The sequence below is a fragment of the Eutrema salsugineum genome, unplaced genomic scaffold, assembly GCF_000478725.1.
Source record: "Eutrema salsugineum unplaced genomic scaffold, Eutsalg1_0 scaffold_6, whole genome shotgun sequence".
Lineage (NCBI taxonomy): Eukaryota > Viridiplantae > Streptophyta > Magnoliopsida > Brassicales > Brassicaceae > Eutrema > Eutrema salsugineum.
This window is the reverse complement of record NW_006256547.1, coordinates 5,226,144-5,240,468: the sequence shown is the minus strand read 5'-3', so window position 1 is coordinate 5,240,468 and position 14,325 is coordinate 5,226,144. Positions and strand designations below refer to the sequence as shown.

The window sequence follows — 14,325 nt, the reverse complement described above, 5'->3', positions numbered from 1 at the left end:
CTCGAGTTGGTCACGTATTTTAATCAATTTGTTGAAAGGCTATCAGTGTATTATATGTTTTACCATAATCAAGGCAATTATGGATATAAAAGATAAATTAATGTGACATGATCTAGGTGCGTATTTACTAAATTCTTATGTTAGAAACTTTGTTATTGCTTCACCCAATTGCAGAAAGTGGGCTCCACTCCTCAACCTCTGCTCTCCTTTACGCTATAAAACCATCTCCCCTCTTCACACACCAAAAACTCGATAAAATTTCCCAAAGCATTTTTTTCTCTCTCACCTACCTTTCTTCTCAACAAGGAAAAAACCCTAACTTTCTGCCCAAGTCAACTCCAAAATGCAGCCTCAAGACGTTTTCAGCCTCAACAACTACCTAAACTCCTCGATCCCATCTCCGTATCCTTCCCATTTGCCGATAGCCTCGACATTTCCAATCAACGGTCAAAACACAAACCCTTTCTACGGATTCCAAAGCGCTACAAACAATCCACAATCCATGAGCCTAAGCAGCAACAACTCGACATCAGACGAAGCAGAAGAGCAGCAGACGGACAAGAATATAATAAACGAGCGGAAGCAGAGGAGGATGATATCAAACAGAGAATCCGCAAGGAGATCGCGTATGAGGAAGCAGCGACACCTTGACGAGCTTTGGTCTCAGGTGATGTGGTTAAGGATTGAGAATCATCAGTTGCTTGATAAGCTTAACAATCTCTCTGAGTCTCACGAGAAGGTTCTTCAAGAGAATGCTCAGCTTAAAGAGGAAACATCTGAGCTTAAGCAAGTGATCAGTGATATGCAAATTCAAAGCCCCTTTTCTTGCTTCAGAGACGATATAATCCCCATTGAATAGAGTTTTTTTACACAATATACCGCGGTTCATATATGGATTTTTCAAGTTTGTCTAGTATGTATTTATGTGTGTATATCCGGAGATTTTTTTTTACCAAGAGTTCCGGGTCTTGGTTCTCATGTCGGGGATAAGAGCAAAAGTTAATTGATATCTTCCTCAGCAGTGAGACTCTAAACAGCGATCCTTTCTTATGGAACCGACGACGTTTTAGGATGCAATAAATTTATAAACTAAAGAAGATTAGTGTTAATGAAGAACAAAAATAAGTGGTGTTGGTCAAATCATGAGTCACATTGGTGATGGGGACAGAGTAAGGTGGTGTGGGTTTTGTTTCTTATTACAACAATTTCCAAAATTCCAACTACATACCAACACATTCATTTATATTTTAACATATGGTTTATGCTGACATCAGTAACATTTTTATCATCTTTTGGAGAAAGCAAAAAAATAACAGAGGATGGTTTGTGGATGCAAGATGATTTCTTTCGTGAAACTTTCTAAATTTGATTATATTAGGTAAAGACCAAGGACAATCTTATCTGTAACTGTTAGTCTCTAGCCCCACCAAGAACAGTTTCTATGGACTATGGTGTTGCATCGACTAACGAAAATATTTTTAACTTTATAGAAAGAAAGATTTCTTTCATTTAAATTTTTATTTTCTCTCCTCTGGGTGTTGATAATCTGACTTTTGTAAGTGTGGCAGCTTATCAAGGTGATGTGTGTTACACATAGAAGAGCGGGAGATGATTTGAAGAAGTTCGTGACACGCAAGCTCGGGAAAGAAAGATGACGTGGCACGACTACAGCAATGAGAGAGAGGAGATCTTGCAGATCAAGAAAAGAAGATCAGAATCTTAACAACAAAAGGACAGGAGATATACGCATGCTTAAGTGAGATGCGGTATATACGCCTGTGGGAAGAACCAAGTAGGGTGAGCTGTTTTTAGAGAAAAACAGGACAAGTAAGATCACCAGAGACTAAGAGAGAGATTTAGGGTTCTGGGTGAGTGACTTGTATCTTGTGTGCACAACTGTTGTTGTGTTTAGGTTGGGTAGATTAGGGATTGGTCAGTGTCGAACAGCTTGGTTGTGTCGTGTAAGTCTGATTAGACAGATTGTGAAATTGTCTAAGTGATTCCTAATAAGAAAGCAAAAGAAGTTTTGCATCTGTGTGTGTTCTACGATATCTCTCTGTGTTACATCCCTTACAATTGGTATCAGAGCGGGTCACCTATCTAGAAAACCATTTTCTACATCAGGTTGAGATCTTGTGGACTAACATGGAGACATCAAAAGAACTCATTGCTATCCAGAAACCTCTTCTGCTTCGGGCGGGTAACTTTGGTCATTGGAAAGCAAGGATGAGACATATTATCAAAGGGATAGATGAAGATGCTTGGACTGCTGTTGAACAAGGGTGGACTCATCCGACGGTGACGTCGCAAGATGAAGATGGTAAGACTAAGCAAGTTCTGAAGCCAAAAAACCAATGGACTGATGTTGAAAAAAGTCTATCCAAGTTCAATTCCAAAGCAATCTCAGCCATATTTGCAGCTGTTGATCTGGATGAGTTCGGGATCATTCAAGGGTGTGAATCAGCAAAAGAGGCATGGGATACACTAGTTAATCACTTTGAGGGAGACACAAGTGTCAAGAGAACTCGCATAGACCATCTAGCTTCTGAATTTGAAAATCTGAAGATGGCACCTGATGAATCGGTTGCTAGTTTCACCACAAAGCTGAGTACCATTGCAAATGAGGCTGCTGTGCTGGGAAAGAAGTAAAAGGACAAGAAGCTAGTCAAGAAGCTTCTCAGGTGTCTGCCACCCAAGTTTGCAGCACACAAGACTGTGGTGAAGTATTCCATGGATACGGACACATTAGAGTTTGATAAACTTGTGGGTCTTCTTAAAGCTGAAGAAATGGAGGCCTCTGATGATCAAAAGGTCACCCAAAAGAGCATTGCATTTGCCGCGTCTGGAGAGGTTGACAGGATTAACCAAGTCGAAGAAAATCTGAGTCTACTGGCTAAGAACTTCAACAAGATGCTGAAACGGGTTGAGAAAGGTCAGAACAGGTTCAACAAGACGCAGAGATCTGACACAGATAGAGGTACTTACAGACCGTCACGATCTGATGGAGATCACTCGGGAAACTTCAAAAAACGTGATGTTCAATGTCATGAGTGTGAAGGTTTTGGTCACTTCAAGAGTGATTGCCCTCTTACTAAGAGGAAGAAGCTGAAATGCATTGAGTGCAAAGGATATGGACATACCAGAAATGAATGTCCAAATAACTTCAAATCCAAGGATAAATCACTCATTGTATTCGAGGATTCTGATTCAGACGATGAGGAAGAGGAAGGTGAGAATCTGATGCTAAACTTTGTTGCGTTCACTGTTGGTGAGACTGACTGTAGCGAACGTAAACCGGGAGATTCAGACTCTGACTCGGACGGTGAGGACATTGACCTTAAAGTGGAGTACAGAAATCTTTACGACAACTGGGTGAAACTGAGCTCTGAAAACCTACAACTCCTTAAAGACAAAGCCCTGATGAAGGCCCAACTGAACATCCTTGAGATGGAACGTACTTCCTCTGAAGAAAACCAGACTGTGACAGCTCAGGTCAGCCAAGGCGAAGTAACTACAGATACAGATGAGCTCAGGAAGGAACTAAACATAGAAAGAGAAAAAAGAAGAGTATTGGAAGAAAGGTTGGAAAATCTGAAGGAAGTGTGCCACAGTGAAAAAGAGAAGGCTAGAGACCTCCAAAGCCAACTTGTAGAAAATCACAAAAAAATCCGAATGTTGAATACTGGATCTGAAAATCTCGACCAAATCTTGTCATCTGGACAGCCTCCCAAAAAGAATTGGGGACTGGGATACACTGGTGGTTTTCAAGTTGAACAACCCTCATCATCATCCAAAGGCTTGTCTGGGTTTGTGTTTGGTGGTACCTCCAGCGGTGAATTGACTACTACCAGTGTCAAAAGATGTGAAGTAACAGAGGTCAATAGTAAGAAAGACGAGAACACTCAGCGACCTCGGTTGGAAGAGAGATCTGTGACTCGAGCACTAGTCCAAAGGAAAACTCGACACAGACGCTACTTCTGTCACAAAACTGGTCATAAGCAGAGAAATTGCTTTAAGAGGAAAAACATGATAAAGAAAGCCTGGAGTAATCGGATATGCTATCCAGAACCAAAGTACTATGGAATGGTTTGGATCTGCAAACAAGCATTGTACACGGGAATAGCAGAAGACTATCACGGTATCTGTGAAACCCAGGAAGAAAGGTGCGATGCGGTTTGCAACTTTGCTCGAATCAGTGTTACTGAATCAGAAACGGTCAGCAATGTGGCATACACGTCAACAGATGGAGAAGTCTCCAGGGCGTGGTATTTTGACAGTGGATGCTCGAGACACATGACCGGAAATCAAGAGTGGTTCGACGAACTCAACACTGTGAAAGGAGGACAAGTCACATTTGGAAATGGTGGTCAAGGAAGAATTCTTGGCGTTGGAGCGCTCACTCGAGAGGATCAACCTAAACTTGTGAATGTCTTTTATGTTCATGGGTTAAAGGCAAACCTCATAAGTGTCAGTCAGCTGTGTGATGAAGGACTGGAGATCATCTTCACTCGAGTGGATTGTAAAGCCATTGATGAAAAGGGAAACACTGTGATGTATGGGATCAAGTCTGGTAATAACTGCTACATGTGGAGTGTAACTGATCAGTGTCTCTCGGCAAGACAATCTCAGTTGGACCTATGGCATAAGCGGCTTGGACACATGAATGTAAACGGCCTAACAAAACTTGTAAAGGCTGAAGTGGTAAGAGGAATTCCCCCACTTGAATCAGAAACTCAGACTTTGTGTGGTGCGTGTCAGAAAGGAAAGCAAGTTAAGGTGCAGCACAAGGCTTTAAGTGAAACTCGAACATCAAGAATTCTTAAACTGATGCATATGGACCTAATGGGACCAATCTCAACTGAAAACATTAATGGAGAAAGGTACATCTTTGTGATGGTGGATGATTTCTCCAGATACACATTGGTAAGCTTTCTGAGAGAAAAGTCGGAAGCTGCATCATGCTTCAAAATTCTTGCTCTTCAGTTGAAAAACGAGAAAGGGGGCATAGTTCAGATTAGAAGCGATCATGGTGGAGAGTTTCAAAGTGAGGTCTTCGAACAGTTTTGTCACAGCCAAGGCATTAGACATCAGTTCTCTGCCCCTCGGACACCTCAACAAAACGGAGTGGTTGAGCGGAAAAATCGTACTCTGCAAGAAATGGCCAGAGCTATGCTTCATGGGAACAATGTGTCACCTCGGTTCTAGGCTGAAGCCATTAACACTGCGTGTTATATCATAAACCGGGTATACGTGAAACCAGGAACCATGACTACACCATTCGAGATCTGGAATGGAAAGACTCCGAATCTGAGCTACTTTCACATCTTCGGATGCATATGTTACATTCTGAATGACAAAGACAACCTGGGTAAATTCGACTCTCGTAGTGACACAGGTATGTTTGTTGGATACGCTACCAACAGCAGAGCCTTTCGGGTGTACAATCACAGAACTAGATCAGTGGGAGAATGCATCAATGTAGTGTTTGATGATCAGAACACGTGCACTATAGAGGAGGTTCTGTCTGACGATGTGTGCAACACAGACTCGCTTGTCCCAAGAAACACCTCTCCTAGTAGAGTTGAGTCACCCGAGGGTGAAAGACAACCAGATTCGGTTATAACTGATCAAGCTGCTGAGCAAGTTCATCGGAATCACTCAATAAGTGATGTCATTGGACCGGTTCATGATGGAAGAGTAACGCGAAACAAGAAAATTGATTTCAAGGCTATGGTCAAACTCGCGTGCTTCATCTCGTTTGCTGAACCGAACTCGATCCAGCAAGCCCTTGAAGATGAATTCTGGGTTGCAGCGTGTCATGAAGAGCTTGAACAATTTACGCGACTCGATGTATGGGATTTGGTTCCATCACCTGAGAATGTCAACATCGTGGGAACAAAATGGATATTTAAAATTAAAACCGATGAAGACGGTAATGTGGTTCGGAACAAGGCGCGTCTGGTAGCACAGGGATATTGTCAAATCGAAGGCATTGATTTCGATGAAACCTTCGCCCCTGTCGCGAGGTTAGAGTCAATTCGTCTGCTGTTTGGGATATCATGTAACATGAACATCACCCTGTACCAGATGGACGTAAAGAGTGCATTTCTCAATGGTCTGCTGCAAGAGGAGGTGTATGTTGCACAGCCTAAAGGATTTGAAGATCTAAACCATCCTGACCACGTGTACAAGTTGAAACGTGCGCTCTATGAGTTGAAACAAGCTCCTCGCGCTTGGTATGAGAGGTTGGCTCAATTTCTTCTAGCTTCTGGATTTCAGAGGGGTGGAGTTGATAAAACTCTGTTCATTCAGTGTGTTAAACAAGAGTTGCTGATTGTCCAAGTATATGTGGATGATATAATATTTGGAGCTACACGACAGGACATGGTTGATCAATTTGTGCGAACCATGACCAGAAATTTTCAAATGAGCATGGTAGGTGAATTAAGCTATTTTCTGGGTCTGAAATCAAGCAAACTTCTGAGGGAATATTCGTGTCGCAAAGCACCTACTCAAAGAATCTAATCAGAAGATTCGAGATGCAGACGAGCAAACCAGCGAGCACTCCCATGAGCACATTAAGCAAGTTGTCTAAAGATGAGGAAGGACAACGTGTTGATGAAAAACTCTACCGGGCCATGATTGGGAGCCTGCTTTACCTTACGGCAAGCCGACCCGATATCTTTCTAAGCGTGGGACTGTGTGGACGATATCAGGCATCTCCGCGTCTGTCTCATCTCATTGCACTGAAGCGTGTCATCAAGTACATCAAGGGAACTCCTGAGTACGGAATCTACTACACCAAAGAAACAAACTTGAGTTTGGCCGGCTACTGTGATGGAGATTGGGCTGGTTGCCTGGATGACAGGAAGAGCACATCTGGAGGTTGTTTTTTCTTGGGGAACAATATGGTGTCTTGGCATAGTAAGAAGCAGAACTGTGTATCACTATCAACGGCAGAAGCAGAATACGTGGCCCTAGGCAGTTGTTGCACACAACTCTTGTGTATGAAACAGATGCTCACCGACTATGGTGTCCACTCAGGCTCATTCCTTGTCAAGTGCGACAACAATAGTGCAATTGATTTGACAAATAATCCTGTTCAGCACTCACGGGCTAAGCATATTGACACCAGCATCACTTCGTGCGAGGATTGGTTGAGGATAAACTTGCAATGATTGAACATGTTGCATCCGAGTATCAGCTGGCTGACATATTCACTAAACCGTTGGATCTCAACAGCTTTCTGCGTTTGCGCAAGGCTCTTGGTGTGTGTGAACACTAGTATGTGATGAGATGGGAGAGTATGGTGAACGTGTACAGCATTTCTGTTTTTTAAATAAAAACTCTCCATGACAAGTCAATGACAGGAATAGGGAGCGAGTGGGTGTCCTATTCGACTCAGGCTGGTTCTATCTCAACATGATTGTCACTCAGACTGGACTGGGGTGCTACCACACTTCACGACTGGCTTGATCACTGACATGATTGAGCTGAGATGTCGCTTCTACAAAGTAAAGGGGAGGATATAATTCTTAAACACGCATCTGTCTCTTTTTTTTTTTTTTGGGTGGCTGTGTGAAAGCTCCTCGGCTGAGGGTATACTGCACAGATGAAAGACACTCTGAAAGCAGAGACTTAGCTCCACATAGTTGCAGGCTATCAAAGGGATAAGCATAAAACTAGTATGTCCAAGAACAATGACAAGCAACTTGGGTGTGAATGCCCCTCAGCTGAGGGTATGCAGCACCATCATCTCAGTCCTTATAGTATGTGGCTGAACTAAGTCTCTGTCTTTCGTCTTGCGTGGAATCATATAATTGTGGAAGGAGAAGCGCACATCCCTGAAAACTGTGAAGTTGGATGTCTCTCTAGCGGCCTTGGAGATCGATGGATGCTAACTGGTCTTTCTGTTCCTCAGTTGATCAGGTGTGTGAAGGCACCTTGGCTAAGGAAATGCCGCATGTCTGGGTCATGGAAGGAGATTTCTCGGTGAAATTTTTTAATCTCTCCCCATTTCAACACCTCTACGTGTGTCACACTTCCGTTAATCCTGTGAATTTGCCATGGCTGAATCTATCTTAAGTCGCTTCCAGGTAACATGTTCAGTCCGGGCATGGGGTCCTTACCAAATCTCGTTATGAGTGGTTGAATGGGCTCCTGGTGTTGCTTGTGTTGTCTGGGCCCATAAAGCCCATTTGTGCACTAAGAATGGGCTGAGTGTGAGACTAGGTTTTTCCCGCGAGGCTTTAAAAAGTGCTGCTGATGTTTCATGTGCCACAAACCCTAAATTGTGTGCTACTGTCTAGGTCACTCTAGGTCAACCCGTCTATCGCGATGCCGCGCAACACTCGCTCTGCCACTGCTAAGCTTCTTGCTTCTGCTATCGAAGCCTCTCGACGCCGCGCTCCTCATGATGAAGAAACCCTGGCTGAAGCACTCGTTCGCCTTCGGGCCCGACGAAAGGCTCTTCAGCGACCAGAAAAAACGCCAATTGACATTCCGAGTGCTGAAGATGATGACTCTGATGGATCAACTGGAGCGGATGAGTTCAGACCGCTGTTCAAAGGATCTCCTGAGTCGAGAGCTGAATTCTCAAACCCCTTTGCACAATCCTCGGCCGAAGAAATGGAGGAAGACTATGTGGAGGATCTCGAGGATTTTGTTGACCCGCGGGAAGCTGATCACCCTCTTTACCTGGATCTCGAGGGAAGATATGCTGCGAATAGGCGTTCACAAGTGGAGTGTGACCGCATGCACCCCGAGCTTAAATATCCTAACCGTCGACCCCACAACAACTTCGCCTCTCTCGCTGCTCAGGAAAGGTTTGCTTCGTTTTCTGCTCGCTCCTTTCATAATCAGAAATACCTCCCTCTGGATGATCCAAAACTGGTCGAAGCTCGAAAAATTATCGATGTCGCTGGTCTGATCTATACTGTTCTCGATGTGGAACCCTATTGTCCTACCGTGGTCCATGAGTTCTACGCTAATCTTGGTGACTTGGATTATCGGGCTGGAACGAATCTCATATACATTCGTGGTCTGATGTTTGAATTTACACCAGAGATTATTAACAAGATGTTTCTGGTGGATGACTCATCTCCCTACGGTGACTGGGAGCAAATTCACATTGATGATGCTGTGCACTTGGTTTCTGGAGGTCGGAAAAACCGCTGGGAGGGCTTCCAGTCTCGTCATCTCACTCCTGTCAACGGAGTCATCTACAAACTCTGCTGCTGCAACTGGATGCCGACTACCAATAACACCACAATGGTCAAGGAACGGATTCGTCTTCTCGCGTACATTGTTCGGGAGAACAAGCTCAACGTTGGCAAAATGGTGTACGACCAAATTCTGATGGCTGCGCACACGCCTGACATGGTCAATCTTAAGCTGATGTTTCCGAATCTCATCAATCAATTGCTCCCATTTCAGCGTGTGGTGCCTGTCATCGTGGAGACCGCCCTCTTGTAGGTTACCCCCTCAAAATCACCTTAGACCCGAAAGCTGGAAAAGGATCCGGTGATGATGAGCCACAAGTGGCTCCGTCTCTGGCTGCTGACCTGGAGCACCTGGCTACATGGCTCAAGCGGGTTCAGATACGTGTTCGAGGTAAGTTTTGCTGGCTCCTTTGTCTGAAATGTTTTCACAGGTGTTTTATCTAAATGTCCTCTCAAGCAGGGGGAGCATATGAGGAACTAAGGCGACAAGTGGATCATGGTGTCTCAAATGATGGTGGCCAAGCTGAGGGGGAGCAGGGGGAGCAGAACGATGATGATGAATCGGCTGAGGGGGAGCAGAGTGAGAACTCGGAGGATGAAAATGAATGGGCAGGACACTAGAGTTCAATTTGTTTTTCTCTGTAATCTGCTTTGGATGTGTTTGCTGGGTGTTTGAACTTCGTGCGTTTATGTTTGGATGACTTGAGTCAATCGTTTGTTTTAAGTATCAAACAATGTCTCTTTGTGTTTTGGATGGAAGTTGTTTGCTCTAAGTCTTTGCTCACTCTAACTGCATATACATAGTGTGTTGTCTTGTTGTGTGTGGTTGTGTTTGTCTCAGGAAGCTTGGAGCCGCACATTCAGATAAAAAGGGGGAGAATGTAAGTGTGGCAGCTTATCAAGGTGATGTGTGTTACACATAGAAGAGCGGGAGATGATTTGAAGAAGTTCGTGACACGCAAGCTCGGGAAAGAAAGATGACGTGGCACGACTACAGCAATGAGAGAGAGGAGATCTTGCAGATCAAGAAAAGAAGATCAGAATCTTAACAACAAAAGGAAAGGAGATATACGCATGCTTAAGTGAGATGCGGTATATACGCCTGGTGGGAAGAACCAAGTAGGGTGAGCTGTTTTTAGAGAAAAACAGGACAAGTAATATCACCAGAGACTAAGAGAGAGATTTAGGGTTCTGGGTGAGTGACTTGTATCTTGTGTGCACAACTGTTGTTGTGTTTAGGTTGGGTAGATTAGGGATTGGTCAGTGTCGAACAGCTTGGCTGTGTCGTGTAAGTCTGATTAGACAGATTGTGAAATTGTCTAAGTGATTCCTAATAAGAAAGCAAAAGAAGTTTTGCAGCTGTGTGTGTTCTACGATATCTCTCTGTGTTACATCCCTTACAACTTTTTCCAAACTCCGTCCAGGATATAGAAAATGTTACTTAGCATTTCCGATGGTTTGGAAATTAAAGTGATGTTGTATGTTTTGGTGGTAACATTGTCTATTGGTACTTCATATTTAATTATACGTTACGGTATCCAAATACGATACATCTTATTAAAATTAGCTTCAAACAGAGGATTGCTGGAAAAAAATCAAATAGAAAAGTAAATGATTTTCTTATTAAAATACTACTCGTTGATATATTATCAATTAGAGGTTTGCTGGGAAACAAATATTGAAATATTAAAGCAATTACGTTTCTTTCAAAAAAGATAACTGAGTAGTGGATTTTTTATTTCTCTCGATTCAGTTGCAACATTTTATTTTATTTTATTTTATTTTTTTTAAACTTCCTTTTCATTTCATTGAATGCCCTTTTCTGGGACATCATTACAAGCAGAGATACATAGAATAGATTCAGCAATAAACAAGAGTGATAAAACTGAAATTGTAAAGATCTAAGATAACGCGATCAGGAGGAGAGATAGATATAACATAGAGGACCATTAAAACAAAAAAAAATGAGGAGATAATGATTTAGAATATTACGTCGCTGGAGAATTGCCAAAATGAATGAACCCAAACCAGACAGAAAGATAGGAGGAGCAAAGGGTATAATTCGGTTGAGCCGCAAGAAGATCGGATCTGGTGTTTGATCTGTCTAGTCCCGCCAGTCTGGGCCGCAAAACCGAATGGACATCCCGGATGATTTGAGCCGGAGTCTTGGTAACGGCTGTATGCAACCGGGCATTCCTTTCTTTCCAAACGAAATAAATGGAGGCTTGAAGCAACATCTTACAAATAACCTTAAGCTTTAAGAGGGGAGAAGCGTTTGTAACCCAACCAACGATATCATCAAGACATCTTGGGGGATGGAGCGATGGATGATAGAAGAAGGAAGACCAAACCTGGTTGGAAAAGGGGCATCCGAAAAACAAATGAGCCCGCGATTCAGGGGCTGATTGACAAAGAAGACAATCAGGCGGTACATTAAGCCCCCATCTTCTCAACCGATCTCTAGTGGGAAGACGATCTCTCATAACCACCCAGTGAATAAAGGAATGCTTTGGAATACTGTTGGAGAACCAAACAGACTTCACCCAGGGGACCACAGTACCCGATGGCTGAAGAGAAGTCCAAGTTCTCGACGCTGAAAAAAATCCCGGTGTGCTCGTAGCTGAATTCCTCCAACTGAACCAATCCTCCATCCCAGAAACCAACACCGGCGGATGAGGAAGAACCTCCTTAAGCATCATAGTAATAGGGTGTCTTCCACGAGGCAACCTCCATTCACCCTCTCTAATCGCCTGAGAAACCGTGGCTAACCGAGAAATACCCGTAACCCGCGGTCCGTTAGCACCTGAAATATCTATTAGCGGACCTAAATCGGACCAATTATCATGCCAGAATAGCGCATTCCCACCCGAGCCAACCTCGCAACATAGAAAAGGCCTTGCTAATGGCCGCAGCTTAAGAATTCTACGCCATATCCAGCTGCTCGAGGAATCCGGGTGCAAGTTGCAACATTTTCTATTCCTGTGTCCGTGAAACAAATTTAAGATGGCAAATTTTCAATGAATGAAACCGTTATGTTAGTTTTATGCCAAAAAAATACTTTTACAGAAAGCTAAACGTTGAAATGGATGGCGCAAACTTATAACATAGCTTAATTAAGACGATGAGTGCATAAATCTCGTAGTTTGTGTTACTGTCGAAATACCTAAAATTTAAACGTTAATACATTTTGGTATCATTGTGTCTGCGTTCACTCTGTTCACGTACATTTCACTTCAAATGTACACTTTTGATATAAACTATAACACACAAACGAAATCTACATGAGACGGCTATAAGACATTTATTAACGTTTTGGAATTGGTATTGGAATTGGAAATGAATTTCATATATTATAAATTAAACCCAAACCCATCATGCCCTGTCCGATATCTTTCATTGACACAGACAGACAAAGAAACAAGCTTACGTACGAGATCCTTTTACAAATGTGGTCAACAAAACAAACGACCTTTTATTTGTTTTATTTTTTCTTAAAATTTTTCGTGTCGTGTCTTGTGAGATTCTTCGCCATAACCTTACTAGCCAAGAAACCTCTAATCCCATAAAACATGTCGTTTATATATTTTTTTCTTCTTTTGAATCAATCAATCTCTCAACTTTTTTGTTTCTCTCGTCGTGGGATCGAGCACGCAGAAGGTTATTTAAGTGGAAGACTAAAAGAGACAATAAAGAAAGATATAGAGTCACCTTTAATTTAACTTCTTTTTCCTTGTTGTCATCCATGAAATCGTATATATCTTATGTTCATATTCTCTCTAGATCAAAACCAATCTTTGGTAATACCGAAATATTTCATTTTAAACCAAGTAAACACTCTATCTTTCTACGTTGTAGTCTACTCGAATCCGGGGCCATGAACACATATCACTCGAGGCTAAGGAGCTATCGACGTTACTCTTAGATAGGGACAACTTTTCGAAACGGAAATCACCCAACATAGTTGGAAGGAAAATTAAGAAAAAACACAGAGCTTATGTCATGTTTATATTATAATTGCTGAAAGCGATTAAATCATGTTTGTTTCACAATTGTCAGTGATCAGAAACAAGTTGCGCAAGTTGCGCTCATAGATTTCAGGAATTATTCGTTAATCAATATACTTCAATTATTTCGACAGATTTCATCGATTGATCCCTAATTTGAAATTTTGCCAAGTTCTCTAGCGTTTAATTTTTTTAGTTGTAGGCGCTGAATTTTATATCGGTATTACCAAATAAAGAAAAGTTGATCGAGTTGGATTTAATTGACTACTGCAAAACGAACAAAACATATCACTATAATTGGTTATGTTAATCGTTGTCGTAAATCATTGTCGCAGCAAGTATAAATAAAAATCTTAGTCTCAGTACAACTACATACAGTTAATTACTGAATCCGAACACACACCATATGATTATATGTATTTTTTCTTCTTTTTTTTGGGGTAAGTCATAACGTCACTTTGGTCCTAAAATTTTCTAAGAATCTTTAGTTCCTTTTCATCTTCCAACAACAGTGGAGTTTCTTTTCTGACGCTTTTAATTTGTTTTTTCTTTCGCTTTACGTATTGTTTCAAGAACCAATCTCAATCTTTGTCTATATCTTTCTATAAATGTGTGTGTACAAAGTACGACTGTATCTGAGACCAGAAGATAGTTTCCTTCTTTTCTTTCTTTTTCGTTTCGTACGACAATTGGTTTTTCTTTCTTTGGAAAATTTGTATTTCTTAAACAATAAAGTTTTTATCTTTTGTTTTTCCGTCATAACATGTGAATGTTAAAGAGTGTTTGATAACAATCGTAAAAAAAGGGAGTGTTTGATAACCACTTTGAACAGTAAATTCGATTATATGTAGAAGAATAAGCCATCTCCTTCCCTCTCTCTCTCTCTTTTGGTAGCCATAGCCTTCTTATCCTAATTTTACCAAAAAATCATTAGTCAATTGAGAATAATATCGTGATAAAAATATAAATCAGATTTTTTTTATGGAACTGCTCCCATTTCTAGGCGGAAAGGAAAAAAAATTTCACGTTCTTTCTTTCAGGAAGGGAATTATGTGGTGGTATATATTCTGTCAAAAAAAAAATGCTTCGTTAAAAAATTG

General features: G+C 41.8%; 2 protein-coding genes across 2 annotated transcripts; both read left to right on the top strand.

The window, feature by feature from the left end:
* Window positions 1-319: 319 nt before the first annotated feature.
* LOC18012476 (basic leucine zipper 43) lies at window positions 320-874 on the top strand. Its single transcript, XM_006395187.2, has one exon. The coding sequence runs from the start codon at window positions 344-346 to the stop codon at window positions 857-859; it is 516 nt and encodes a 171-aa protein (XP_006395249.1). The 5' UTR covers window positions 320-343; the 3' UTR covers window positions 860-874.
* A 1,856-nt stretch (window positions 875-2,730) lies between these two features.
* Window positions 2,731-5,205, top strand: LOC112083381. The gene has a single exon (XM_024151084.1). The coding sequence runs from the start codon at window positions 2,731-2,733 to the stop codon at window positions 5,203-5,205; it is 2,475 nt and encodes an 824-aa protein (XP_024006852.1).
* Window positions 5,206-14,325: the final 9,120 nt, after the last annotated feature.